The sequence below is a fragment of the Nothobranchius furzeri genome, chromosome 3, assembly GCF_043380555.1.
Source record: "Nothobranchius furzeri strain GRZ-AD chromosome 3, NfurGRZ-RIMD1, whole genome shotgun sequence".
NCBI classification, from domain to species: Eukaryota; Metazoa; Chordata; class Actinopteri; order Cyprinodontiformes; family Nothobranchiidae; genus Nothobranchius; species Nothobranchius furzeri.
The window spans coordinates 41,546,626-41,574,253 of record NC_091743.1 but is presented as its reverse complement, the minus strand read 5'-3'; the positions used below and the strand labels follow the sequence as shown (position 1 = coordinate 41,574,253).

The 27,628-nt window shown below is 43.9% G+C and overlaps 1 protein-coding gene across 3 annotated transcripts; it reads right to left on the bottom strand.

The window, feature by feature from the left end:
- Positions 1-897: 897 nt before the first annotated feature.
- On the bottom strand, positions 898-27,093 carry rpn2 (ribophorin II). 3 transcript variants are annotated; one of them, XM_054748220.2, is made up of 18 exons: positions 26,981-27,093; positions 26,490-26,680; positions 24,138-24,233; positions 20,880-21,055; positions 20,719-20,794; positions 19,495-19,629; positions 19,238-19,414; positions 19,038-19,156; positions 8,721-8,826; positions 7,953-8,044; positions 7,459-7,573; positions 7,111-7,305; positions 6,956-7,042; positions 6,774-6,869; positions 6,339-6,414; positions 4,845-4,974; positions 4,192-4,288; positions 1,344-1,407 (listed from the first exon to the last, which is right to left on the bottom strand). In XM_054748220.2, the coding sequence occupies exons 1-17, from the start codon at positions 26,991-26,993 to the stop codon at positions 4,237-4,239; spliced, it is 1,932 nt and encodes a 643-aa protein (XP_054604195.2). In that variant the 5' UTR covers positions 26,994-27,093; the 3' UTR covers positions 1,344-1,407; positions 4,192-4,236. The 3 variants fall into 3 exon arrangements, with proteins under 3 accessions (XP_054604200.2, XP_054604195.2, XP_054604193.2); XM_054748218.2 differs by having other exon boundaries at positions 4,241-4,288; XM_054748225.2 differs by lacking the exon at positions 4,192-4,288 and having other exon boundaries at positions 898-1,407.
- Positions 27,094-27,628: the final 535 nt, after the last annotated feature.

Below are 27,628 nucleotides of genomic sequence, written 5' to 3'. Positions count from 1 at the left end.
GTGTATGTATATATACATTATATATATATTATACACGATTCAGACACCTCATGTTAAACATGTTATGTATCAGTTTGGTCTGTTTATTGCATTTTCCTACATAACTTCAGTCTAGGGCTGCGCAGTGGTTAGAGCTGTTGCCTTGTAGCAAGAAGGTCCTGGGTTCGATTCCCAGCCTGGGATCTTTCTGCATGGAGTTTGCATGTTCTCCCTGAGCATGCGTGGGTTCTCTCCAGGTACTCCGGCTTCCTCCCACAGTCCAAAAACATGACTGTTAGGTTAATTGGTTTGTCCAAATTGTCCTTAGGTGTGTGTGTGTGCATGGTTGTTTGTCCTGTGTGTCTCTGTGTTGCCCTGCGATGGACTGGCTCTCTGTCTAGGGTGTACCCCACCTGATTGCCCGTTGACCGCTGGAGATAGACACCTGCTCTGAAGTTGGGTGGTCTGAGGGGGAAAACGGCCTTTTGAATGGTAAAGGTTGACAAGTCCGGGTTGAGATAGACTCTTGTCAGACGCTAGAGGACGTTTCTTTTTTGGGAGGGGGGTGGGTCTAACTTAGGCCTCACGTCATCAAAGATTTAACCTGAGAGGTAATCCTAGATACTATAGCTCAAAGTGAAGAAACTAAAGGATGAGAACACAATAATCTATGATTCATATTGAACACATCATAAATGCACCTGTTGATTCTAGGATAGAACCCAAAAACCTCCACAGTATTTCTGCTCATGTCCCTCCATATTTATCGTTAGCATAATATGTCAGGACCACTGGACAACCTCTGCTTTCCTCTTTCTAAACAGTTTCAGCAGCTAAAAACAAACAAACAAAACGTAATTAAGCTTAATGGGCTTGCACTTAAAACACAATGTCTCCCAAATAAAGACACAACTCCAGTTTCACCTCAACATCTTTATTTCCCCTCTTCTTTACAAAAACATCACATCCTGAAATTGCCCATGTTTTATTACCAAATTTCCACGAGGACATATCAAACAGAGCATCACAGGCAAACAATGGCATAGTTAATAGGTGTCAGTGCTACTGCTGTTGAGTCACTGATGAGGTGAAATGGGCAACAAAAGAGGAAAGTACAAAAAAAAGGGACAAAACCAAATTTCATCAGGAAACCACAAAGAAAATTCCAGCTCGCTTAGAAAAGTCTGGCGTGTCGGACATCAGGAAAAGAACTCTCACAGGAAGATGAGGTGCAATGATCAGTAGCTTTTCAGTCCTCGGCGGGGGAATCTGTCGGCGTCTTCTGTTGGGAAACACACACCTACTGCATTTTAATGATTCAATTCCTAAATGTCCACGCCTCTTTTCTCAGTCTGATTTGAATGGAAACACAAAAATGACCATCTTCATTGTCTTCTTTTGATTATTTGGCCTTATTTCTTCTCCATTCTGTGGGTGAAATAAGAGAGAAGAACCCTGTTAGACGTGACAAGAGGACTGTTTCCCATTAGTCAGTGTACTGACAACATGAAGAGGGTCATGCATGTTGATGTGCACCCTAGACAATTCACAGAGATGGTGAAGATGAGGACGGCTGTCTAGAACACACACCATGACTCAAACACCATGATACAACCACAAACATCAGTCTGAGGGACCAGCAAAGAGCTGGTGTGGCTTTGGTTGGACAACCAGCATCTTCCTGGGCAGCGACTGTAGGCGACAACGTCAAAACACTTTATGTGGGAGTGTCCAACATAACTGCAACAATCTCAATTTCCTTGCAAGAGCCACAGGCTTGCTGCATGTGTCTGGAACAAATTCCAAAGCCTTCACAAGTACAGATGGCAGTGAAGGGCGAGCATTAATAAGGCTCTCGTGACTAGACATCTAAACATGTAAGAAATGTTAGCTTTGGTGTGTGTGTGTGTGTGCAGGCACAGCCTAAATAAAATGAGTAAACACAGCAAACACACTGAGAGCCAGAAATTAAAGTGTCCAAACACAAAAACTCAGTAATGGAAATGATATTCTGCTCCATCCCACTTTTAAGCATGCATGGTCTCGTCTTGCCAATACTAAAAAATAGGGATGTCCCGTTCCGATGTTGGTGTCGGCCCAAAAACACTATCGAATGATATGGGACTGCATCAAAAATCTCCGATATTAGCAGTCCGTTCCGCTTTAAATTCCATTCCAGCAATTCTATCCATCAGTGCCCAGATCCAGCATGCAAAGTCCACGTGATCAGACCAGTGTGTGCTAGCAAGGTAGCATGGAACAACGCCGGCCATGAAAAAGACGGTCTGGCTCAGTGCAACACTGTCATGCACACGTTTGGTGGAACAGAACCAGGAATGATGAACACGTCCAACCTCATCGTGTTTGCAGCAGGATCATTAAAGACTGCTTGATGATCTTCTCAGTGTGTGAAACTGAAACTTTAGACACTCAACTTGTAGCAGTTAGTCAGTGAACAATGTGTGTTTGTTTCCTTATGTCCCTAACCCCAGCTGTTCACATTCATGCAACCAAAGGTTAATATAAAATGGTCAGTTTTTTATACTTACCGTTGCTGGCTTTTGTTTTCTGTTTGAGTAATATCACTTTGATACATTCCACACTAGGAAATAAGTAAAAGTATGCATGATTTGTGCCGATATCGTATCGGAGCGATATCGGTATTGGTCAATACGGAAGGCTGCAATATCGGTATCGTATCAGAAGTGAAAAAAGTTATATCGGGACATCCCTACTAAAAAACTTTGCCACGTTCGAAGAATAAATCGTGTACATTCCCCATACTTGTTTTTAAATAGTTATCACAAAAAACAATAGAAGAGCAAATGACAGAAAAACATAATAAACCTCAGTGGCCGTCAACGCGACCCCTAGCATGCTCGCTAGTAGAGGTCAGTGAGATTTGGTATTTTTACTTCTGGTTGTATCTCCAAACGTCAACATTCCAGGAGGAAAACGTCTTTATGCATATGCTCTCTCTGCTAGGACCTCCAGGCTGCTGTATCAGCTCCGCTCAATACGCCACACAACCTTAAGAACGGCCATATTTAGTCTACAGTTCAAAAAGAACATTAAACAGCTCAATTCTGCCATCTATCAGCATAACTTGGTCCCAGTGGTCATCGGAGATGTGAGCTTTTGTTTAGTGCTTTTTCATTTCCTCTTGCCTGGCAGAAAAAAAGAGCTTTTCAAAGAACAGAAAATGAGTTTGTTGAAGAGCACCTTCACTGAGAAACTATTATTATTGTAAATGATCGGTCCTTCTGGGTTTTTCATGCACTCCCTAAACAAGTGATGTTTTACGGCAAATAAACGAAAGAAATGCTAAACACAGAAAGAAACGCATTAACGATTAATATAACTTAGAGGACAACTATAGTGTTCTCCTTTTCTCCTAACGCATTTCTAAGGTATCAGATTGGGACTCGGTATCGGCAGATTCTTAAAGTCAAATGACTCGGAATCGGATCGGGAGCAAAAAACGTGATCGGAACATCCCTACTCAACATTCATGGACTCACCCAACTTGACTCACAACGGGAAGGCTGTTGGGTTTAGCGTCCAGGTAACAGCAGAGGACATCTTGGCTAGCAGAAGCTAACCATTAACATTAGCAACTCCACCACACAGCAAAACTCCTCCAGGCTTGAGTTATTTGTGGAGGCCAAACATCAACGTTGCAGAGCAAACAATCGGTGGTAGTGTCACGTTGCTGTTAGCCAATCAGAGAAGAGATGTCCAAATATCAGGAAACAGACAAAATCCTGCCGTCTTCAGCTGACTTCTACGTCCTCAAACAGCAGCACACGAGCTTTCCTCCCAGAGAACAACTTACAAGGCACGCTTTCATACCAGAATCCACATCAAATGAGAAAATTTGACCTTTAAAGATCTTATTTACTTGTTTTTTCACTAAATCTGCTCACTCTCAACGATTTATACGGGAAAATCATAAAGATCAACAACACTGCCCACACGTTCCCATTCCACTGTATGCCCCAAGTCTGTGTCAAAAGCCATCGTCGCCGCCAGCCGAAGCCCAGTAAGATACTGGTTTAATGATCATGATGGGATGAATGACGTAAACCGGTGGTGGTGGGGGGGGTGGGGGGGGTGGGGCATGAACACTCAGTGTTGGAATGAGCGAGCGAGCACCACAGCCATGCACACTGCCAGATGTTATGGAGATGCCGTGTCAGAGGATGCCCTTACTTCAGCCTGGAAGCCACTCATTTGTTACAAAAGGGGAGGGGGAGTTTACCGGAGGCTCCTATACTTTGCCAACCTACTACTTTGCTCTGCAGCGATCCTGAAAGGGGAGTAAAGAGACAGCAAGGTGTGGATCGAGGGGTTGAAGTAAAAAAGAAAGAAAGACAGGCACCATCTTAGAGGAGAGAGGGGGACAATGTCCTCACGGGGGAAATGACATTGGACCACATCATTAATTATAATGTCCTATCTGCGGTTAAACAGGCTGCTGTAAGAAAGAGAAATGAAAGTGACCTCTTCAGTCAGGCACAGGCTACAAATTGCTCACTCTGGTCCTTGAAGAGCTCTACATATTGATGGTGAAGAAATTGCCCACTCAGATGGTCACTTCTACAGATCTTGTAGCGGTGCTCCTCTTCCTATACATGAGAACGTCTTCTAGGGGAGAATTTTCTATTAAAATTCTGCCCTACAGGCCCGCCAAGGAGCTACAGACATGGAAAGCTGCCCTTTGCCTCAGCTCTACCACTAAGAATTAAACAGAGTTCTTAAATCAGCAGAGTCCTTGTCCCCCAAAGGGGCTGGACTCTCTCTCTCTCTCTGGGATCAAGGACTCTTTGGGAACCATTTGTGCCAGGCACCATCAGGACACATACCTCTTTACTGCTTTCTGGGCCAACATGCGGTTCCCGGCAAGGAAGGTTACACCGCCGATGATTGCCAGGTACTTCAGAGTCTGAAACATGTTCAGGTGGGTCCAGTAGACGTACATCAGACCGAGCATGGCTGAAACGACACAAGCGAGGAGGGCTGAGAGTTCAGTTTCACAAAAACTCACCCACGACTTCCTTTTGAAGAAGAAATGAGTCACAGTAAAAGGAAAGTCTGGATTCTGAATCAGATGATTTGACCTCAAACCAGCAGCAGACACTATAAGGTACATGGCCTGTATTTATTTATTTAACATTAAATATTGAACTATTATTTAAATGTAGGAAGCACTGATCTAGTGGTAACTAGAGTGGACACGAGTCCAGGTGGAGTGACTTGTTAAGGTGATATTTTTGTACATATAAACTCACATTCATGCGACCTTCCTTCAAATTTCAGAGCACATCACCAAGTCTGTATTTGTTCTGTATGAAACATCTCTCTCTTATGGCTCCAAGCAGTCAAACCTTGGTAGCGGAACATTTAGAAGAGCTCTTGAAGCTCATGTTTTTGAACCGTCAACATTCCAGTGACACGAGATGAGGATCCTGACAAAATTGAAAACCTGTATGATGAATTAGAGACCGTTGGGAACACTGACGTGGGGTGCGCGGGAATTTGCCCAACCAATCTTCACTGGCGCTTACACGTGAGCATTGGCACGGTTGGGTTTGGTGGGACGGGATAGCTTGGGTTCGTACTCCAACGGGCGGTGTAGTGTTCACACATACATCTGAGGGACTTCTCCTCCATAATAAAGTAAACAAAGGCGGGCATGAGCTGTGTTGCTTTTGGAGACTCGGAACCACATTATTTTATTCATTTGTTGTGTGTGTCCTTGTAATCTTGTGACACACACACACGCACACACACACACGCACACGCACACACACGCACACACGCACACACGCACACACACACACACACACACACACACGCGTGACACGCGTCACTATGGGGGCCGTGCGGGGGGGGACTCTGTGAGTATAGGGTACCAAGCCCCTTGATATGGGCTGTTAGGTCCCTCCCTGTATGGCACCTGGACGCCTCCCTGGTGGTTTTCCGTGCACGTCCAACTAGAAGACCTAAATGAAGACCCAGGACACGCCAGAGGGACTATGTCTCACGGCTGGCCAGGGAACGCCTTAGGATTCTCCCCCAGAGGGCCTCTCTGCTTAGGCTGCTGCCCCCGCGATCCCACCCTGAATGAGCGGACAATAATGGATGGCCGGTTTATATTTTTCAGGAGGATTTATAATTCAGACTGATTTGGATTCTGATGACTGCAGAAAGGTTTAAACACGAGTTTTATTGTGGACTCTGCATTAATTGCCCTGCTGAGTAGTTTTTTGTAAGAATGTGCCTTTATCATTACTGTACCGGAGGTTTTCACCACAGCGTGTGGGGTAATCGGAGCTCTTTAGCGGGGGAGGACTAACCTGCGTGTCCCACGTGGAACAGGATAGTGCTTGGAGAAAAGCTGAAGCTGGAGATGTTGGCTCCCAGCTTAAACCACTAGTGGAGAGAAATAAAACCATTATTATTTGTTCCCTGCAAACAAAAGAGCTGCAACATTTGTTTGTCACCAAACGGACAATGCAGAGATCCTCGGCAACAATGACGGACACTACGCTGTGGGAAGCCTAAAGATAAAACACTCCACAGCTTTTGTGATCTCATTCATGCGCGACGGGCTTGTTGACCATGTTCCTAACGACATGACAGCACATCAGCATCAATACAACAGGTAAACGTTCCATCAGCAAAGCTCCACACGACAGTTAGGTTCGTTTGATTCCTACGGTAGTTCTACAGTTAAAGCCCGCTTCAGATAATTACCCAGTAAACACAGAGAACACCAGATCTATTTTTACCAGGATGAGCAGCAGCAGGAAGGGAGACAGGACGAGAGCAGTGAAGGTGTTGGAGACCACAGTTGGAGGCTTCTTCTCTGGCTCCCGGAACAAGTGCTGCACAGAAACAGATGTTGCACTAGTGAAACTGCCGACTCGACGCGGTTTCTGTGCATCAGCTCTAACAAGCAGAGAGGTGCTACCTGGATCTCTGGTTTAGGGACATAAAGGGTCTTGGGCTGCACAGCGGCTGGGGCTTCCTCCTCCACAAACTTCAGGACAACATCAGCCTGCAAACAGAAGCTTCTTCAGCAACATGTCATGCCGCGGTGATCCTGAAGCCGGGACACACACTCACTACGTTCCACAGGATGGGATTCTCCAACGTGGCATCCCCGACGATCAGGTAGAGGGAGTAGGTACCGGACATGGAGTCAAACTCAGACTTCCGCTCGGCCGCGTCCAACTCAAACTTGTAGAGATTCTTGCTGTCGGGTTCGGCCACAAACACGACTTCCTGTCCGGTTTTCTGATTGTGCAGCCGGACGAAGGTCTGTGATGGAGATAAACCCACCTCACATTAAACAGATGGCTTTTCTGCTGACTGGGCGTGCTGTTGGAGAGCCTCCTGGTCAACCACACGGATGGTTTAATAGCAGCTTGGTCCCAGACGTGCAGCTGAAATCAGAAACAATAGACTACACACCTGGTGAGGCGTGAGCTCCTGACCCGTGTTGACGTCAACCAGCTGGAAGGACATGGCGAAGTTCTGGTGGCTGTCTGCTGTGAACGGGCTCTTGGCCTTGGACGGATAATCCACCCTGAATGATCACACCAGAAGAAGAACACGCTTATTTACTCTCCTGTGTAGCCCACATGGAAACGGTGTTTTATTTGAAAATGGCTCCCGGAGCTGCGGGCTGCTTCATTTAAACAGCTTTTAAAATGATGATGTCATAGCCCTTCTAAACTACAACCCACCAACACCACCTGTTGCTAGGATCCCATCTCCTAAACTGATCAATGCAACAGCTTTAATAAACACACTCAGCGACGGACCACTCCACAGTTTTCACTGGGAGTGCACCCTTTGGAATGGGGAGGGATCCTACTAACCGTTAGCCCATCAGTCCTGTATATTATAAACCATTTCTCTAAAACAAGGCTGTTCAGGTTGAGTTATTGGTCCATTCTTCTGACCTGGTGGTCTTGGTCCCGATGCTCTGGTCCTTGTCCACCACAGACAGGTCCATGTTGGAGACTGACACCTCTGTGGACACCTTTACTTTGAGCTGGAAGAGGAGACGGCAACGACAGAACATGGAGTCATTCTCTAAAGACGACATTTTATCTTCATCCCTTAAACATTTAAATAAAAACAAAGCTGGATAAATGTTTGTAACTCCAGAAGTTCAGTTTCGTTTCGTTCGCATGTGTCCTAAAACACGTCTCTGCGTCTCAGTGTGGACAAACCAAGATCAGGTAACTGTGTCCAGAGGTGGTCTGAGTCACGGGCGTCTCCATCCTCATTAGCTCTGTGTGTGTGTGTGTGTGTGTGTGTGTGTGTGTGTGTGGGTGGGGGTGGGGAGGTGGGTGGGTGGGGGGTCAAAGTCCATCTCAATACAGTTAAGGCCTCCTAAAATGATTCTACGGTTACCTTTTCTCTAATAACATGTCCAGAATAGACGTTCTAGAAACATCTGAACACAAAAATGTCAGAAAGTACCACCACATCAAAAACCTGCTGAGACATAATTGAAGGCCACACAAAACCATTCCAAGGGCCACACTTTGGACATGCCTGTTATAAACAATTATGTATGCTAGCTTGTGTTAGCTAACACAGATCTGAGAACAAACGTGTGAAACCTGACATATGAAGGACTGTCCCATGACCCATGAGAAGCTGAAGCATCAGAAACACCCCCACCACCACACCGCTGGAGACGTTTAAAGGGCACAACTTGCCTCAACGTGACTGGCCACCAGCCGGCTGTCTCCAGTCACAGCCACGGTGAACTGGTAGTATCCACTGGCTGGTTGGCTGGACATGAAGTTCAGCTCGAAGACGCCACTAAAAGCAAGAGAACAAGAGAACATGAGTCCAGAAAAACAGAGTTTAGAAGAGTAGGAGCAGCTTTAAGCCTGCTTTATTCTTCTCCGTCTGCGTCGGGACAGACACACTCTTTGCATCGATGTAAGAGCCCTGCGGAGGTAGACGGAGACAGTGTATCTGCAGGTTTAAGGGAGCCAAATTGAAGACTTTTTAAGACCTTTTTTAAGCTATTTTAAAATTTTTATTTAAGCTATAATTTCCAGCTATTGCCTGGAACCGGTGCCAACCACGTCGCGAACGTGGGACTAGCCATCCAGTTACCATTAAACTTAAGAGGCCGAACAAGATGGCGGCCGAGTAGGACATTTTTCGCCATTATGGTCATACCCAAACGTTTTTTGAACGCGTTTCACTGCTTTTTCGTGTTAAAAATAACCTACCCAACAGTCTACCAACAATTTAAGCCTCTCTGGCTTCTTCTGGGTGGGTAACCATGCCTAAATCAGCTCTTAAAAGAGGCAGCTATGGCAACAAGATGGTAGCTAGCTTGGTAGCTAATAACAACAACCATAACTATGACGGTACATTGGCCGGCAACTCTCAAGTAGTGGATGAAGACAAATTCCCTCCTCTCCCGGTTACACCATGCAAACCCCCAATTATGAAGAAACCAGCTGTCGGTAATTCCCGGCTCAACAATTCCCTAATTTCTGAAGATGCCGCTTCGATGCTTGCTAACTTGATACATTCCAGAAGTGATCTGCTGGAGAAAAAAGTGGAAAGTGTGCATGAAGAAATTGTTGAGATAAAGAATAAGATAGGCTGCGTTGAGAAAAGAGTTGTCTCAAATGAAAAACCCATCGCTGTGTGCATGGACCGAGTGGCAGAACTTGAGCGTTACGGGCGGCGGTGGAATTTAAAGCTCCACGGTGTTGCCGAGTCTGACAGAGAAAACTGTCGACAGGAAATAATACGTGTTTGCCAAGAGATTTTGCCCCAGGAGAAAGAGAACATTCCCGACTTCATTGATGTGGCACACCGCGTTGGAAAGAAGCGCTCAGGTGATCCCAGACCAAGAGCCATCATCCTGCGCTTCACTGCCAGAAGACACCGAGATGACATCTGGAAAGCGGCCAATGGCAGCAGCTTCTTGCAGAGAAATAACTTGCACTTCTTTGAGGACTTGTGTAAAGTCGACCGCGACTCACATCAAAAACTGTGGCCCTCCACCCGGAAAGCTCGAGAAGAAGGAAAATCGGCGTACGTCATCGGAGGCCGGGGCTTTGTTGACGGTACTGAAATCTCGCAGATCGCCATAATGGAACACTGAATTAGAGCCTCACTATCGTCTTTTGGCATCACTCGGTTCTTCTATTCAAAGAGTGGCTTTTTGGCCATCTGCTAATATGGGTATGTTAACATAATTTCAAGTTAATGTGTTGCAGTTTACTTGTTGGTTTAGCGGGGTACCAGTTACGGTGGTCCCATCTTATACACTATTCAACACAGGTTGTTCAATAATATTTTAACTTTACTGTTAGTGTTCTTTGTTGTTGTTATGTTATCTTTATTTTCTCTAAATGCCAGGGGTTTACGCAATATAACTAAAAGAAAAGCTTTATTTTATTTGCTAAAATGACCAGATCAGATTTTTGTTTTTTTCAGCAAAGTCATTCTACAGTAGAGGATGCTAGTTTTTGGAAAACACAATGGGGTAATACTATTTGGTTTTCACATGGGTCTGTGCATTCTGCAGGAGTTGCAACTCTAAAAAACAGATTTAATGGAGAGATTCTTTTAACGGAGAGCGAGCTCTTTGGTCACTATGTATGTCAGATGATTGAGGTGGAACATAGACATTTTTGCTGTGCAAATGTATTTGGTTATAATAACAGAAAAGATAACATAAGTTTATTTCGCTCTCTTGAAAAGATAGTTACAACGTGGTTTAAAAACTTTCACACATGCTCTAATTTGTCTGGGAGGTAATGTTAACACTATTATGAATGGGCAAACTGACAAATGGCCACCAGGGTAACCAAATGATTCCAGCTCCATTGTCATGGCTTTCATGGAAAAATTTAATTTAGTTGACATTTGGAGGGTTTAGAATGATGACACCAGTATGTTTACCAGGTCTAACAAAACTGGTTCAAAACACTAGACTGGATTTCTGGTTGATCTCTAAAACTATAAATAAAGATTGTGTCGATATTAAGATTTCCCCTAATCCTCTCACTGATCACAAAGCCATTCAGATAACCATCAATCTCTCAGATTATAAAAACTCCAACTCCATACGCACTTATTGGAAATTGAACTGTCAATTAAAGTTAAAGTTAAAGTCCCATTAGTTGTCACACACACTGATGTGTGTGCGACATTTGTTCTCCGCATTTGACCCATCCCCTGGGGGAGCGGTGAGCTGCAGACACAGCCGCGCTCGGGAACTATTTGGTGGTTTAACCCCCCAATCCAACCCCTTACTGCTGAGTGTCAAGCAGGGAGGCATTGGGTCCCATTTTATCAAAGTCTTTGGTATGACCCGACCAGGAATCGAACCCTGATCTCCCAGTCTCAGGGCGGACACTCTACCACTAGGCCACTGAGCTGGTTCAATTACTACAATATGAAGAGGTCAAGGTAAAGATTTCTGAGTTAATTCATGCATTCTGGTCAAAAGCTAAAGATGAAAATAGTTTTGGATATAACTGGGAACTTTTCAAGTTTGAATGTGGTAAGTTTCTGAGGAAATCTGGCAGTGCCAGAGCAAAATCATCTAACGCCGAGGAAGCAAATATTATACTGGGTATTTCAAAACTCTCTCAGATTCGCCCCACTCTATTGACTAGTGAAGAACAGCAAGAGTTAGCTGAATTACAACTTAAACCAGAGAATATCTATACCCAGAAGAGTAAAGGTGCCTTTGTCAGATCGAGGAAGGAGAAAAAAATTCTCATTTCTTGAATTTAGAAAAGAGCAAGGCCACAAACAATACACGTGGCATGCTAAAAATCAATAATACAATCACAGAGCATCATAGATTAATTTCCCAATTCTGTAGCTGCTTTTATGAAAAGTTATATTCCTCCAATCAAAACATATCATCTGCCGATTCCTTTCTAAGCTCTTCGACTGCTACAACTAATTTGTGAAAATTCTATTACAAGAAATTTTAGATGCAATAAATTGTCTAAAAGCTAACAAATCGCCCAGGGTTGATGGTTTAATTACAGAATTCTACAAAACATTTTCCCAAGATTAGAGGTTTTCAATGAAAGTATTGGAAGAGGTGTCCTTCCACCCACCTTGACTCAAGGTCTAACGACATTAATTCCTAAACCCAAAAAAGATCCGTTGCTCATTGATAATTGGCGCCCTATCCGTCTTCTCAATAATGATTATAAAATCCTTGCTGTCGCTCTTGCTAAAAGGTTAAAATCAACTCTACACTCAATCACTGATGACACACAATCAGGCTTTATGAGGAACAGACATATCACCAATAATATTAGGCTTGTTTTAGACCTCCTAGATTACCCTGAGCTTGTTCAAGACAACAGTTTCCTTTTATTTTTAGACTTTAACAAAGCCTTTGATACCGTTGAGCATAATTTCATTTTTCAGTCTCTTGACAAATTTGGTTTTGGGCCTTTCTTTAAAGCTACTATTAAGACTTTGTATAAAAATGGAAATAGATCCATCAAGTTGAAGGGCGGTACTTCTGCCAGATTTAATATTTGTCAAGGATGCCCCATCTCCCCCTATTTATCTCTTTTAGTGAGTCCAATTCTGGTCTATCAAATTCATTCTAGTCCCCTTAAAGGTATAACAGTAGCTGGTAGAAGCTTAATATTAACACAACTGGCTGATGACACAACCTTATTTTTAAGAGATCACTCTCAAATTTCTGTGGCAATCAGTGTAATAAATACCTTTTCCAATGTATCCGGCCTCCATTTAAATATTAAAAAATGCAAACTCAGCATGGCTCATAAGAGACCTCTCTATAAGAGGTCGCCTTTTGATTAGCAAAGCTGAGGGTATCTCCCGGCTGACTTATGCGGCCCTGGCTCTAGATCTTAATAGTAAAGTGTGTAAGGAGATTGATCGGTTATTACTTGACTTTGTTTGGAAAAACAAGACCCACTTCCGTAATAAATCCTCCCTAATGAATATGCTAGAAAATGGTGGTTTGAACTTGCTTCCCTTTTCTTTATTGAATAATATTTCTAAAATTAACTGGATTTGTCAATTTTTCAAGTCTCCTACCTCTATCTGGAATATAATACCCCATCACATTTTATCCCAACTTGGTGGTTTAAAGTTTTTCTTGATTTGCAACTAAAATGTCGAAAAGCTCCCCGTTAAGTTCTCAGCCTTTCATCGCCAGGCCTTCCTCTCATGGACACTCATGTACAAGCACAAGTTCTCACCTCACCGCTACTTCATCTGGAATAATAACATTCTTTATAAACACAAGTCTCTGTTTTTCAACTCATGGTTCCAGAATAACATCATTTTAGTAGACCAACTCTTAAGTATGTTTTAATTGCTCTCCTAATAATAAAAATAAAGCAGTTAAAACTCTCTTTCTTAAAGACATGGCATCTCTTCCATGTGCCGTATCATACTGGAATAGATTTGTGGATGACTTGACATGGAGGAAGGTTTGGCTTCTACCCGATCAATTTTTGATCACCAACAAGGTAAAAGAAACTTCCTTTAAACTATTACATAGATTCTACCCCTCTACAGGTTATTTAAAAACATTTAAATCAGACCTGGATGTATCTTGTACATTTTGTGAAGATCTTCCAGAAACAACAACTCATCTTTTTTGGCTGTGCCCTCATTCCAAACGGCTTTGGCAGTCTTTCTGTGACTTCATCTGCTGTAAATTCTCTGTCAAGTTTAACATTTATTAGAAGCAGGTTTTGTTTGGCCTTCACCAGAATATTTTTTAATAACTATTGCATTTTTTATTAATCTGCTTTTTTTTGGGCCAAATTTCATATCCATAATTATAAATTTCTTAAAAGCAAACCCAACTTTAATTGTTTCTTGGTGGAGGTCAAACATTATATGACTCAGTCCGGTTCTCACTAAACCAGAAGGCTGTAAAGACTACTGAAATATGTACCTGCTTTAAGATACTCTGATGCTGATTTATTACTATTTCTGTGTTGATGTTCTCTCTAGATATATGCTACTTTAATCGGTATTTTTCTGTACATCCACCTTTTTTTATACCCCCTGGCACTTTGTTTTCATTTTTGTTCACATCTCACTTTTCTTCTAAGTTGTCAACTGTGAGCTTGTAACCTCATTGTCACATTGTATATTCTATTTTTGTTAATAAAGGTTTATTAAAAAATAAATAAGATAAAAAAATAAAATAAAAACGATTTGGCACGACAAAAAAAAGTTACCTTTAAACTTGCACTTCCCCATGGCGCAAGCTCCCACTAGCTTAACCAGCTAATGTGCTCTAGGCTTGGGCGGTACTACGGTATTACCGTATACACGCGGTATTACCGTATACACGCGGTATTACCGTATACGCGGTATTACCGTATACACGCGGTATTACCGTATACACGTGGTATTACCGTATACACGCGGTATTACCGTATACACGCGGTATTACCGTATACACGTGGTATTACAAAATAGCGACGGTGTCAGTTCCAATACCGTCATGAAAAACAGCTGTGTGTGTGTGCACTTAGGAGACAAGGATTAAAAATGTGAAAATCAACGAAAAAGATAAATAAGTCATTTCATGTATAAAACTGATGCGTTTTTGAATTATTGTTTTTACTTAAATATTTTAAAATGTTTTGTAAGCTTTTGGAGATATTTCATAAAGTTTATGAACGTGACGTTACGTAATCACGTGACAGTGCGGAGGAGAAAGGCTGAGCGAAAGATGGCAGGTTGCACACCGACTGACTTGGTGTCCAAAAAGAAAACAACTTCTGCAATTTGGGAATTTTTCGGCTTCAAGCAAAATGACAAAGGAGAGCCGGTGAATCCCAACGAGGCCATTTGTAAATTATGCAATAAAAAGGTAACCGCGAGAAATGGAAACACCTCAAACCTACGGACCTTTTGGCCTTTGCCAAAACAACAAAATACAAAAGGGACAGTCTCCGTTGGAGAACTTGCACTGATGCTGTGACAACATATTTGGCAAAGGAAATGGTTTCTTTCCACATGGTGGAAAAAAAGTCATTTAAGGACATGGTGAAGGTCCTAGATGCCCAGTACGAGCTGCCCGGACGGAAACATTGTTCACAAACAGCGATCCCAAGTTTGTATGTTAAAGTCAGAGACGATGTTCAGGCGCTGCTGTCAGGGGCAGATCATGTTTCCTTAACAACTGACATGTGGTCGTCGGTTAATATGACACCATACATGTCTCTGACTGTCCACATAATTACACCTGAGTGGAAACTTGAATCCAAATGCCTCCAAACAACCTATTTTCCAGAGAGTCACACAGCGGAGAATCTTGCTGCTGCGCTCAAAGCTGCACTTCAGGACTGGAAACTCGAAGAGGAAAAACATTCAGCCATAACAACCGACAACGCTGCAAACATTTCTGCTGCAATCAGGTCCCTGCAGTGGCCGTGGCTTAACTGCTTTGGTCACAATCTAAACTTGGCGATCACAAATGCATTGCATGACCATAAGCAAAAAACTGAGCGCGCCCTCGGATTATGCCGCAGCATTGTGGGGGCATTTTCACACAGCTGGCAACGTAAAAGTGAACTCCACAAGAAGCAAGTGGAGTTGGGACTCCCAGAGCATAGTCTCGTAACGGTAAGCATACATTTAGTCTATATCTGAATCTGAGAACGTTAGATCATGTAACTAACAACAGAATTCGTTTATTTATTTAGTTATTAATTTAGTGTGTCATTCATCATTGCAGAACCTCCCTGAACCGTCTACAGGTGGTTCAGAATGCCTGTGCTCGGCTTCTGACCAAGTCCTCCAAACACACCCACATCACCCCGCTTCTTCTCCAGCTTCACTGGCTGCCAGTCAACTTCAGGGTTCATTTCAAGATCCTGGTTCTGGTCTATAGGGCCTTACATGGACAAGCACCATCTTACATTGGTGATCTTCTTAGTCCCTACACCCCCAGCAGGTCCCTGAGGTCCAGTGATCAAAGCCTACTGGTTGTGCAGCACCAGGCTAAAGGTCAAAGGTGACAGATCATTTGCTGCTGTGGCCCCCAGACTCTGGACCTCTCTCCCCCTGAGCCTGAGATCAGTGGACTCAGTGGTCTCCTTTAAAAAGCAGCTGAAGACTCACTTGTTCAAGCTGGCTTTTGTATGACCTTCTTCACCACTCTCTCTTTATTCTGCTCTCCCCACCTATTCCACCTTCCTCAGGATCCACTGATTTCCCTCTTTCCTGTTCACTCTCTCTCTTTCTTAACATTTTTTCTTTTAAATCGCAATTGCTTATTCTTGCTCATTTTGAATATATTTTTAAACATTTTCGAAATGCTTTTTTATATTTTTACAATTTTTTATATTTTTTGTTTTTGTGAAGCGCCTCGTGATTTTTATCTTGAGAGGCGCTATAGAAATGATATTTTCTTCTTCTTCTTCGTCCGTCGGCAGGACTGCGCAACTCACCGGGGCTCCAAACTGCATGGTGGAGCGCATCCTCGAGCAGGCCCCAGCCATCAAGCTCGTCCTGTCTGATGACAGAAGCAGCAACCTGTCCCTGCACTGGCAGGATACTGATATCTTGAAAGCTGTGAATGGCGCACTGACACCTGTTGGTGACTTCACTGATATTTTGTCTGGTGAGAACTATGTGACCAGTTCCTCTATCCTCCCCATACTCCAGCTCTGCAGGGAGAGCGTGTTGACTGTATCAGAAGACGACCTCCAGCTTACAAAGTCAATAAAAACCACAATTGTAAAAAAGCTGGAGGCCAAGTATGAATCTGATTCAGTGCGTTAATTCATGCGAAAATGCACTTTCCTCGATCCTCGTTACCGTGGCAGCTTGATGACAACGCACTGGCTGAAATCAAAGCTGAATTACAGGCTGAGATCGTGAGCTTAGAGGGGCAAGCAGCACCAGAAGCAGTGGCCATCCGAACCATAGAGGAACGAGCACAACCTGAACCCCCACCAAAAAGATGTCTCTGGGAGCTCTCCTGCAAAAACGAGCCGCTGACGCTGCACCGGAGGGTCCCGTCAGCGCAGAGCAACGAGCTGGAGCTGAAATAACAGCGTACTGTTTGGAACCTGTTATTCAAGGGGGCGAAGACCCTCTCTGGTGGAAATATGCTGCCAGTCATTTTCACCAGATGTCACGAACGGCGGAGGTGTCTATGTATTTGTGCCACCAGCTCACCACCGGAGCGGGGTTTCAGCACTGCAGGTAAAGTTGTTGGTCCACAACGTGCAAACTTGAACCCAGAAAAAGTAAACATGCTGGTTTTTCTGGTGAGAAATCTTAACTAGATTTGCTGCTACATGCTGTAATGTTCACACTCCTGTCTGTGTGTGTGTGTGTGTGTGTGTGTGTGTGTGTGTGTGTGAGTTTTTTTTATAATTTTAATGCAGTCGTTTTGGTTGAAATCATTTTTATAATTTTAATGTTTATGGTTATTCAACTCTTGTTGGCTGTTACGGCCTACTTGCACGGTTTCATGCTGCTCGTTGGGAAGTTGTTCACTTGACTGGCGCACAACAGCTGTCCTGGGTTTTTATGTTGATTTATTGCTGTTGGACTGTTGACTCTTTGCACTTGTTTATAGGTTGTGTTTTTTTGTGTTAATAAATGCTGTTAATAGTATGCGAGTTACGTTGTTATTTTTTTAGTAATTGTTTGGTATTCGGATTCAGAAAGGTGAAGGTTCACTTGAGGCTTACGTCATACTTTTCAAGTATTCACGTATTCAAGTATTCATTTACCGTATACCGTGGTAAAATTAAGAGGAAGTTAGACGGTATTCAAATTTGGATACCGCCCAAGCCTAATGTGCTCATCTAAAAATAGCCCCCTTTCACAACCAGCTGAACGTGTACGGTTCCGCTTACGGCAACATCATACACGAAAAATGCTGATAACAACTGGAAATTCACAAAAGTTTTATAGAAATAACAGAATCTTGTTTATTGGGTCTTTGGTAATTTAAGACCATTGGAAACTGTATTCAAGAATTATTTCTCATTTTTAAGGATTTTTAGGGCCTTAAATTTGGAAAAGCTAATTTAAGACTTTTTAAGACTTTAAGGACCTGCGGGTACCCCAAACTATGTGTCAAAAGCTCGTGATTGGTCAGGATGCTGGTTCCTGTTTTCATTCATCAACAGCAGATATTTAGCGGGATCGCAGGAAGTCTGAAAATATGAAAGTTTATTCACCCGTCACTGAAGGAGTGAAGGGTTTTATTCGTGGAGGGAAGAGACGAGAAACGTGCCGATTGTATGGAGAGGTGGGGGGAATGAGGAACAAATCTGTCCGTGTTCAAAAGTCTCGGAAACAAATGACAACAATGCAAACACACCCGTAAATACACCATCCTGGACCGGATACTGTAATGGTGGCAGGATACCGCTACGCCCTATGTTGTCCTGGCAGGGAATTGTTTTCTAAAAGCAAAACATCTGTCAACCCGTGTGGGTCTCTCTCTCACAGAGCTGACGGAGAAGTATGAATGAAGCTTTGGGCTTATATGGATCCAAAATCATCAACACGGATCTACTGGGAGCAAATGATCTGGTTCGTATTTTCTCCTTAAAGAGCAAGTCACCCCCAAATCAACTGTTTTTGCTGATAAACTATAAATGAGTGTCTAATCGTGCTGCAGACACGTGCAGTCAATAATTTGGCACTTTAGTGCATCTTAGTTAAAATTTAAATATTCTTCCTAAAACAGTCAGTGTTCAGGTAAAAACTCTGCACTGCATTTGAATTTAAATCTGCCATCGCTTTTGGCTTAGAGGTACACAATGACGTTAGCTGGTACATTATGATGTCACAATGCTGTTGCGAGCCTGTTTGTGTGTATTTGTTAGCGGTTCCGCCCTCTCAGTCTGCTTAGCAACAGCATTTGTTGCATTTTTCATACATGAAGTGGGAGTCGAGGAAGTTTCAAGTAGGGGGTGACTTGCTCTTTAAGCTGGGATTCACTTCCAACAACCCCGAGACCCTTCTGGGAGCCGGAGTTTATCTCTGACTGTACATACTCATTCAGAGTGAAAGGTGTCTGGCTGAGGATGGCGCTCTTTGTGGCCACAGCAAACGCAGACTCCACCAGCACGCTGGCTGAGGTCAGAGGCTGAGACATGACGTCAGTAACCAGCAGCTGTGAAACACACACAGGAAGGGTCAGCGTCTAAAACCCACCAGCAGTTAGTTAGAGCAAACTCCAGCGTGTAGGCCGTACCTGCAGGGTAGGCTGGTTGTGGGACACTGTGGCCGGGCCCTGAGCGCTGACGATGACCGGCACGTGGAAGCGGTTGTTGGACAGGGCAGCAGCGGCGCTCGCCACGCTGAAGGCCTCAGCCAGAGAGTCCCAGGACTTCTTACTGAAGATGGAGTTCACCAGCTGGATGACCTGGTCCTGGGGGGGGGGGGGGGGGGGGGGGGGGGGGCATTCGTTACAAACTGGTTTCAGACACACAGGGACGTGACTTCTCATACCTCCTTGAGCGGGGGCTCCACGTCCACATGATCCGACAGAGCGTACGCAGCAGCCACAAACAGAGCGGTTGCCTCCAGTCCCTCTTCAAACTGCAGGTAGATTCCACCCAGGTCGTCCAGGCGGGCCGTCAGATCCTACAAACAAACATTTTCAGCTGCAGCACATCAGAGGAAGGCGCTTCGGTCTGGAAAAACGTTCGTACAGCGTGAAGGAGGCTAAAGCAGTAAGCTGGCGAGGAATAAAGATTTGTTCAGTCTGTGAGGTTTGTTGTCTCACTACGGCAACATCACCAGCACCAGGAGCTGAAACGGCTACACACGCTGGTCAGACGGGTGAAAAAACCTGAATCTGGACCCACGCTCAGCTTACCCGCTTACGTTCAGACTTCCACTGTCACACACACACACACACACACACACACACACACACACACACACACACACACACACACACACACACACACACACACACACACACACACACACACACACACACCCTGCTGCAGTTACAGCCACAGCCGCGCTCGGGAAACACTACCAAGCCTTTTTCATCCATTAGCTTTTAATCACATTTCATTTTAGGCAACACTAAATAAACTTTAAGCTTTAACGCTGAGTTAGGAGCTCGACCAGCTTCATCTCTGACACCGCTCTGCAGCCCTCTACTGGTCAGATACGGCACCTAGCAGTTTTGTGGAGCAGGTTAGGGTTTACCTGCTTTACGGCTGTTAGCTGTTATGCTAGCAGTTAGCTTTTTCACTTTGCCAACTGTCGATAAAAAGCACCAGAAGAAGAAAATGAAGACGCTTGCTCTTTTGCCGGCATCATGGCGGAGCCTGGAAGTAAGAGAGTAATGTCTTTGGAGGCGGAGCTAAACCGCAGTGAACATCGGCGAGGTCTGAGGGAGCAGCAGGGCGGTTTACCAGTAGGGCAGAGGAGCAGGAACGGCTCCGTGTTATCCAATAGAAAATGTTCATTATATTACATTAAGTAACACTCAGTTTGTCAGCAAGAGCTTCACTTTCTGCTTTTACTGGTTTGGTTTGGTTATTTTTCTTTATTACGTAAAACATTTTATTTTGTGACCAACATTGAATTTCAAATTAAATGTAATTGTTTGGAATAACGGATGAAACTGAAAACAAATGACTCAGCCTGACCCGAACCACTTCCTGTGAGGTAAATGGTACCACAGCACCACTTGGTGGAGATCAATGAGCTCACCTCAATTTCCTCCAGGATTCTTCCCAGTTCCGCCTGCTGGGATAGGCGGGATGCCGTCTGCAGAGCCAAGATGATCCTGTCCCAACACAAAACCGCATACGTTGTAAACCACATCAACTCTGAGACCGTCGCTCCACCTCACCCTGATGGCCCACGCTTACGCCATAACATTATCCTCCTTGTTGATGCGAGCTGCGAGAGCGCCCACGACTTCCTGGGAAGCAAGCGGGAGCCCCAGAGAGCTGAGGGCACCCACGGCCCGATGGATCTGGGTCATGGACGAGTCCTCGCTGACTGCTGCCAGGAGGATGTCCCGGGTTTCGTTGGACACTGGGATCTGAGAGGCAAAGAAAGCTCTTGATGAACTATGGTCAGCATTATTTCTCTATTAACGTGCTTTTGGCTATAACGGACATGACTACATAAACACTGTACTCATAACCAGTTCAACCCCACTGGGATTATTATCAAAAAGAAACTGGAAACCATTTTCTAAATAAAGCAACTCAGACAATTCCATTCGGGAAAGCAACGCTCTGGTTTTGGAAAAGCTTTCACAGAATCAGACAGAAGTGAGGTGAGCGACGGAGTCGCAGTGATCTCTAAAACAAACCCTCTGTGCAAGCAGGTGTGAGAGTGAAAGAGCAACAGGAAACACGACTCCGACACGAGTCGGCTTAAAACCCCGACAGGAGTGTGAAAAAGGTGATTTAAAAAGGAAAAACATGGCAGTCGGCCTCAAATAAACGAATAAATAACAAAAGCACAGGATGTGCCACAAGATACGACTCCGAACTCCTTTTACATGAATACGCTGGACCAACGCTGATTTTCTGCTTCACCTAAAGGTTTCTTTTATGAGGCGTGTTAAACAAAAACAGCCTTTAGTGAATTAAATTAACTCATTATGAAAAAATAATGTGAGAGTACTGCTTCACCAGCGATCTCATCCCATGTTCCTTCCTATGAACAGTCAACATCCTGATGTAAGGTGATGAAGGAGCCATGTCTCCCCACTAACAGCTGTTCTGTTTGACTCAGTGCCAGAGTGCATGAAACAGCCCAAGGTCGTGCATTCACTCCTGATGTTTACGTTCCAGCAGTGAAGACAGAAGAACGAAGAATGAACTCTTTTCTTTTAATTAACCAAAGAACTCTATTTTAATAAAGCTAATCAAAACAACTGTTAGTCAATAATAACCATGTGACCGATCTGTTATTTAGTCGTGTCAAAGTGCTGTAGGAGCGTGCACTAGCACCGCGTCCTCAGAGAGATTAATTATCAGCGTGAGGAACTTATTCTACCTTATTTATAAACTATTTATTTACAAGTCCATCAGTTAATGTAATAATTGTCCCAACCACAGCTGCACCCCCCACCACCCAACCCGGTCTCACAGCAATCAGGGGCAAGCTGCACGTGTGTTTAGCGCGCCGCACACGCACATTACGCCGTTTTTAGTGGCTCAGGAGCCCGCAGGTGCGGTGTGTGTGTGTCACTCACTCTGGTTACTCCAACAGGGAACCGGCTCTGAGAGCCGTTTCTTTAGCGACTGACACATCACTACATCATTCCCTTTCCTAATGTCCTGAAGAACGGTCCGGAGCGCAGGCGGAGTGTTTAGCTAACCTGCAGGAAATGTCGACGACAGTTATCCAGAAAGTAGCTAAGGGTTACCAGAGATGTTTCTGAGGTGTTTGCTAGGTACTTTTAAGTTAAAAAGTCAAGAAGGGGGTCTGAGAAGCTGTTAGAAATAGCGTCAAAGTCGCTAAGCTGGCAACACTGTGGGAGGAGCGCTTCATTTGAAACTCAGGGCAGCGCAAGTGGGAGGAGCAAATAATCGGCCTGTTTTGTTTTCATAATCGTTCAAAACTCAGATCGTAATTGTGATTAAAATTCGATTAATTGAGCAGCCCTACCGTTCATCATCGTTTACATACACAAACGCCCTCAATTAACCACACTGGGTCCCACCACGTCCTCCGCTCCTGAGGGGAATCCCGGGGTTCTTCCCGAAAGAAAGAAAAAAGAAATCTTTGACAGCGAGGTTGAGACAGAGGCTGCTGAAGTGCTAAAGAACCAGACAAGTTGCAGAGGTTGTAAACGCGGTCGGGACAGAGAAGAGGTCTCGGGAAGTGGAAACGGCTCCAAATAAATCATACAGACTAACAGGAGCTCATTACGGTTTACATTCAAGGAGTCGTTCTGTTTGGAGTTGGATTTATTAGGAAACGTATTCTCTGGTCATGGGTATGATCGAGGAGGTTCTGGGCGGTTCTCGTGGATGTAAAACAGAATCGGATTTGTCTGTCGCTCCACAAAGTGTCCCAAATCCCAGCACAGCTCCAGGCGGACCTCCTAGAGAGCTCACGGAAACGCGTTTCCCCCCTGAGAGCACGCATTTAGTTATATCTAGCACCTTCCACAACCCTTCTCGGGCACCCTAACCCTAGAACACACTGTAAACAGACTTGTGGTCGTAAAAAGAGAAGTTAAAACATAGAACACAAAACGTAGAGCATACGGCAAAGGGATAAAACAATGAATAAAAGCCACCTAACAAGGAATAAAACAGCTATTTAAAGCAAGAAGTTAAAATAACACAAAAGCAAGCCGACTTCAAACATGTTCTGGAAATGCTAATAAAAATAAAGAGTTTTCAGTAGACTCTTAAAAACCGGCAAAGAGTAGACCGCCTAACTGCAGGAGGCAGCTAGAATAATAAGAAACGATCTTTTACTTAGGGTCTCCCAAGATAACAGTCACAAGAACAAAAAGCTAAAGAGGAAAATCATAATAAATAATTAATAAAAAATATAAAGAAAGAGAAGAGTCAAAAACTGATTAAAAGGTTAAATCAGCTACGACACGCCGTCAGATTCTGATCACTCACAGGTGTCTTATAGGCTTTAGCACCAATCATGTGACTCCGCCTAAATATTTATTTATTGGGTAAAATAATTAGTGGATGAGGAACACGTGTGGACGGCTGAGGCCTTGGGTGTTGCCGCTCCCTCCCATCCCCGCTAGACGCTGCTGGTACGCGTGGTCTGAGGTTTTCTACGTTTAGGAACATTTTCACCCACATGTACAAAAGGATGAAGACCACACAACGCCTACGTCAGTTCCTACGCACGACGAACACACAGATCTGTGTGTCAGTACGGCTGATACACGAGGCCCTGCTCTGGGAATGGGAAAACAATCAAAGACATTTAGGTTTTATGAAAAAATAAGGAAATGTCCTAATTTTTTTTTACTTTATTGCCAGGTTAAAGTTACATTAAAATCTATTTGATGCATAAAAGACCTTTCAGTTACCCTGATGCCCGTTTGTGTTTTTATAAACAAACAACCATGTCTTCTTCTCTTAAAGTCACAGCCTGTGAGAGTGGTCACAGACAGAAAAGAGTCCCACCTCGCATCCTGAGATGGCCTGACTGGTCTCAGCAGCAAAGAAGAGCGAGTCCACACTGCTGGGGTCCAGCTGAGACTTCAGGAACTGGCACACTTCCTAAAAAACAACATTCAGATTCCACAGATTTAGCCCGACTGCACCGAACCGCTCGTCCTCTTCATTCAGAAGCTTCACTTCATCAGATTTTTTTAACCGAGTTTGACTTGATTTTAGTTTCTGATCAGGTTAGTTAAGAAGTTTTAAATTTAGGCTGATTGTAATGACGGATAGAAAAAGATATAACACTATAACATTTCCTGCTGAAACCAAATACACATTAAAAAGCATCAATGGTTGCATTTAGACCTTTTGCACGGAAACCTCCTGTGTGTGTTTTAAGTGACAGCTCTGTTGTTTTCCTAAATTTATGACCTATTTAATCAATAAACTATAAACTGTGCCGCAGCTGAGTCGCACTACACATGTGAAATAAGAGCTATTGTCTCTCAGCTAAGGCGCGGTATGGGGGCCAAAATTAAGACTACTGCCCAGCAGCAGGAGGCTGTATAATTTCTGAAGCAAACTACTGATCTGATTAATGATCAGCTGGCGCCGGTAACTGAGAGGCTGGCGCTGCTTACTGAGGAACAGCACCTTTACCGGCGTTACTACTAGATACGCTAGGGACTAGCAGCCCTCGGCTGGTCATTGACTGGTTCACACACTCCCTCTGCTGTCTATTAGCATGGATAGGCTAGCGTTAGCCTGGACGGGCTGGTGTTAGCATTGGAGAGGCTAGCCATTAGCGTGCCTAGGCTGGCTACTAGCTGGATTTCCTACCCCCTCGACGGACCTTAAGCATGGATAGGCTGGCATTAGCATCGGAGAGGCTAGCCATTAGCACGTCTCGGAGAGTCACTAGTCAGCTAGTGGCCAGCCTAGGCACGCTAATGGTTAGCCTCTTCAATGCTAACACTAGCCTATCCATGCTAACAGACAGCAGAGGGAGTGTGTGAACCAGTCAATGACCAGCCGAGGGCTGCTAGTCCCTAGCGTATCTAGTAGTAACGCCAGTAAAGGTGCTGTTCCTCAGTAAGCAGCGCCAGCCTCTCAGTTACCGGCGCCAGCTGATCATTAATCAGGTCGGTAGTTTGCTTCGGAACTTATATAGCCTCCTGCTGCTGGGCAGTAGTCTTAATTTTGGCCCCCATAACGCGCCATAGTCAGCCAATAGGTGGGTGGGAGGTGGGGCTTTACATATTGGTTCAGGACGCTGTCACCTTCTGGATGTTGAAGGACCATTCTTGTTGGAGATGGCTATATTCTGTCCATGACATGCCGCTTGGAACCGTGACTTAGACATTTGTAAAGTTTGGGTTTGACTAAAGCATCTACAGTTATGGTTAAACCACAGACTTTCAGCTTTTAAATGATGTGTAATATCTATAAGTACATAGAACAAGTGTTGCAGAAAAGATGCCAATTTGAGGTGGAAGTTTGCAACATCCCATCCACAAGACTAACTCGTAGGTATAAAAACATATTGCTCATTCAAACGTGACAGATTCATGGGATGATAAGTACATGTGCTGTATTTGTTTATACTGGCCTGTGAGATCATATTTTACAGTTTTTATAACCAGTACACAGGTGTGAAGTATTTTTGACACTTCATGTCCCAGAATGCACTGGAACTAGCAGCCCCTCCCCTCTAGAGTTTGTGCTGCCAGGAAGAATCGAAGCACATCGTTTAAAACAGTCGAGTTCATGGAGAAATTTAGAAAACGAAGTCTGAAATTCTCGGTAACCAATAAGTATGAGCTGTAGGATCTAACGGAGCTGCTGGTTCACATGGAAGAACTCAGATCATCTCTGATTAAAATGATCTACCCAGGAGATGTGTCACTGACAGCAACGACAGCTTAGCTGCAGAGCTACAGGATGTCTGCTATTCATCTACACAACTCTGAGATTTGTTGTTAAAGTTAAGGGTTTTATTTAGGGAACCTTTTAGGCCCTTTTGATGGCAGGTGGGAAAATATTTTAATAGAAATAATCCGTGAAAATGTTGAGGAAGACGTTAGAAATAAATAAATACCGACATCTCGTAGATATATTCTTACTGGGAAAAACAGTAAATAATCATTTATCTCTAGAATTAAAACAAACATCTAAAGGCCTGAAGAGCAGGAGTTGGATTTCTATATGTTGACCAAGTTTCCATCGGGTGGCCCTCGAGAATGGGATTAATTCTAATATTACGTAACTTCCTAATTGAATGGTCTTTTCAGTAAGGAATCGTTTGTTATTCAGAATTTTAATCACTTTCATTGGTTTTTAATTCAGGTGAAGGGGAAAAACACAATTTCTTACTTGGTGATCGGGAACGATGCCTCCAAGTTTTGAGAGACCAACCACAGAGTAATAAGCGGACTGCAGGTCGGTGAAGGGCTGGCTCAGGAGGTTCTGGAGTCGGCTCACATCGGAGAGAGACAGGTAATGGGACGGTGTGAGCGCCTGAGCTCCAGCAGGAGCCAGGCTGAGGACGAGCAACCCGAGCAGCTCTGCGAAAAACACCAGAAACTCTCACCCCAAACCAACTACAACAGGACGGTATAAGATCACTTTCATTCAAAAACACATTCTAGTCATTCATTCATTGAATCAACGGTCAGTCCGTGCTAATGGGGTTAGCTACAACACGTTTAAGCTAACGTCGTTGGAAAGCAGCGGGCTGCAAACACCAAACAGCTTTTTATCAAACTCTTCTGCAAACAGCAACTAAATAAGAGTATTTAAACCATAAACATTTGGAAAGAAGCATATTATAAACGCTTAATTTGCCCATTTAAAGGTGTACTTACGAGACCGGTTCATTTCTGGAAGTCTAATGCAGCGTCACCAAAACCGACGAATACATCCGGGTACTCAAAGAGCTGTCAGAAGATTAATAACTTCCGGGTAAGCAGCTTGTACTTCAAAAAATAAAAGCACGAATTTGTATTTAGTTTTACACTTCTGTACATACAGCCACACAGAAAACCATTTATACTGTTGCAAGGTTAGCTAACGTTAGCATTTCCAGCGGCAAAACCCTCGACTGCTGCGGCGGTTGAGGGTTGACGCTCTTCATCCATATCCGTAGGTTTTTGTGGGTCTGAGATCACTTCCAAAGACTCATTCGTTTCTGACTGAACCTGTGGAAATTTGGGCAACAAAAACCGATCCATTTTACCACTAGCTCTACCTTTCACTCGTTCGCAGTTGGAAAATGGGGTCAAAGGTTAACATCAATTTTCTGTTATGGTTTAAGTTTTTACTATCTATATAATTTACTGATTATTTTTGTTTTGTATGTTAAATACTATCACATCCACACGTTAAATTAAAATTGGGGGTGCAATGACTAATCCAGGGGTAGCTATAGCGCCACCACTGGTTCTTCAGTGAAGTTTAGATAAGAACAACTTTATTTATCCCGAGGGAAATTCTTGTGTCATGTACATGCTCAA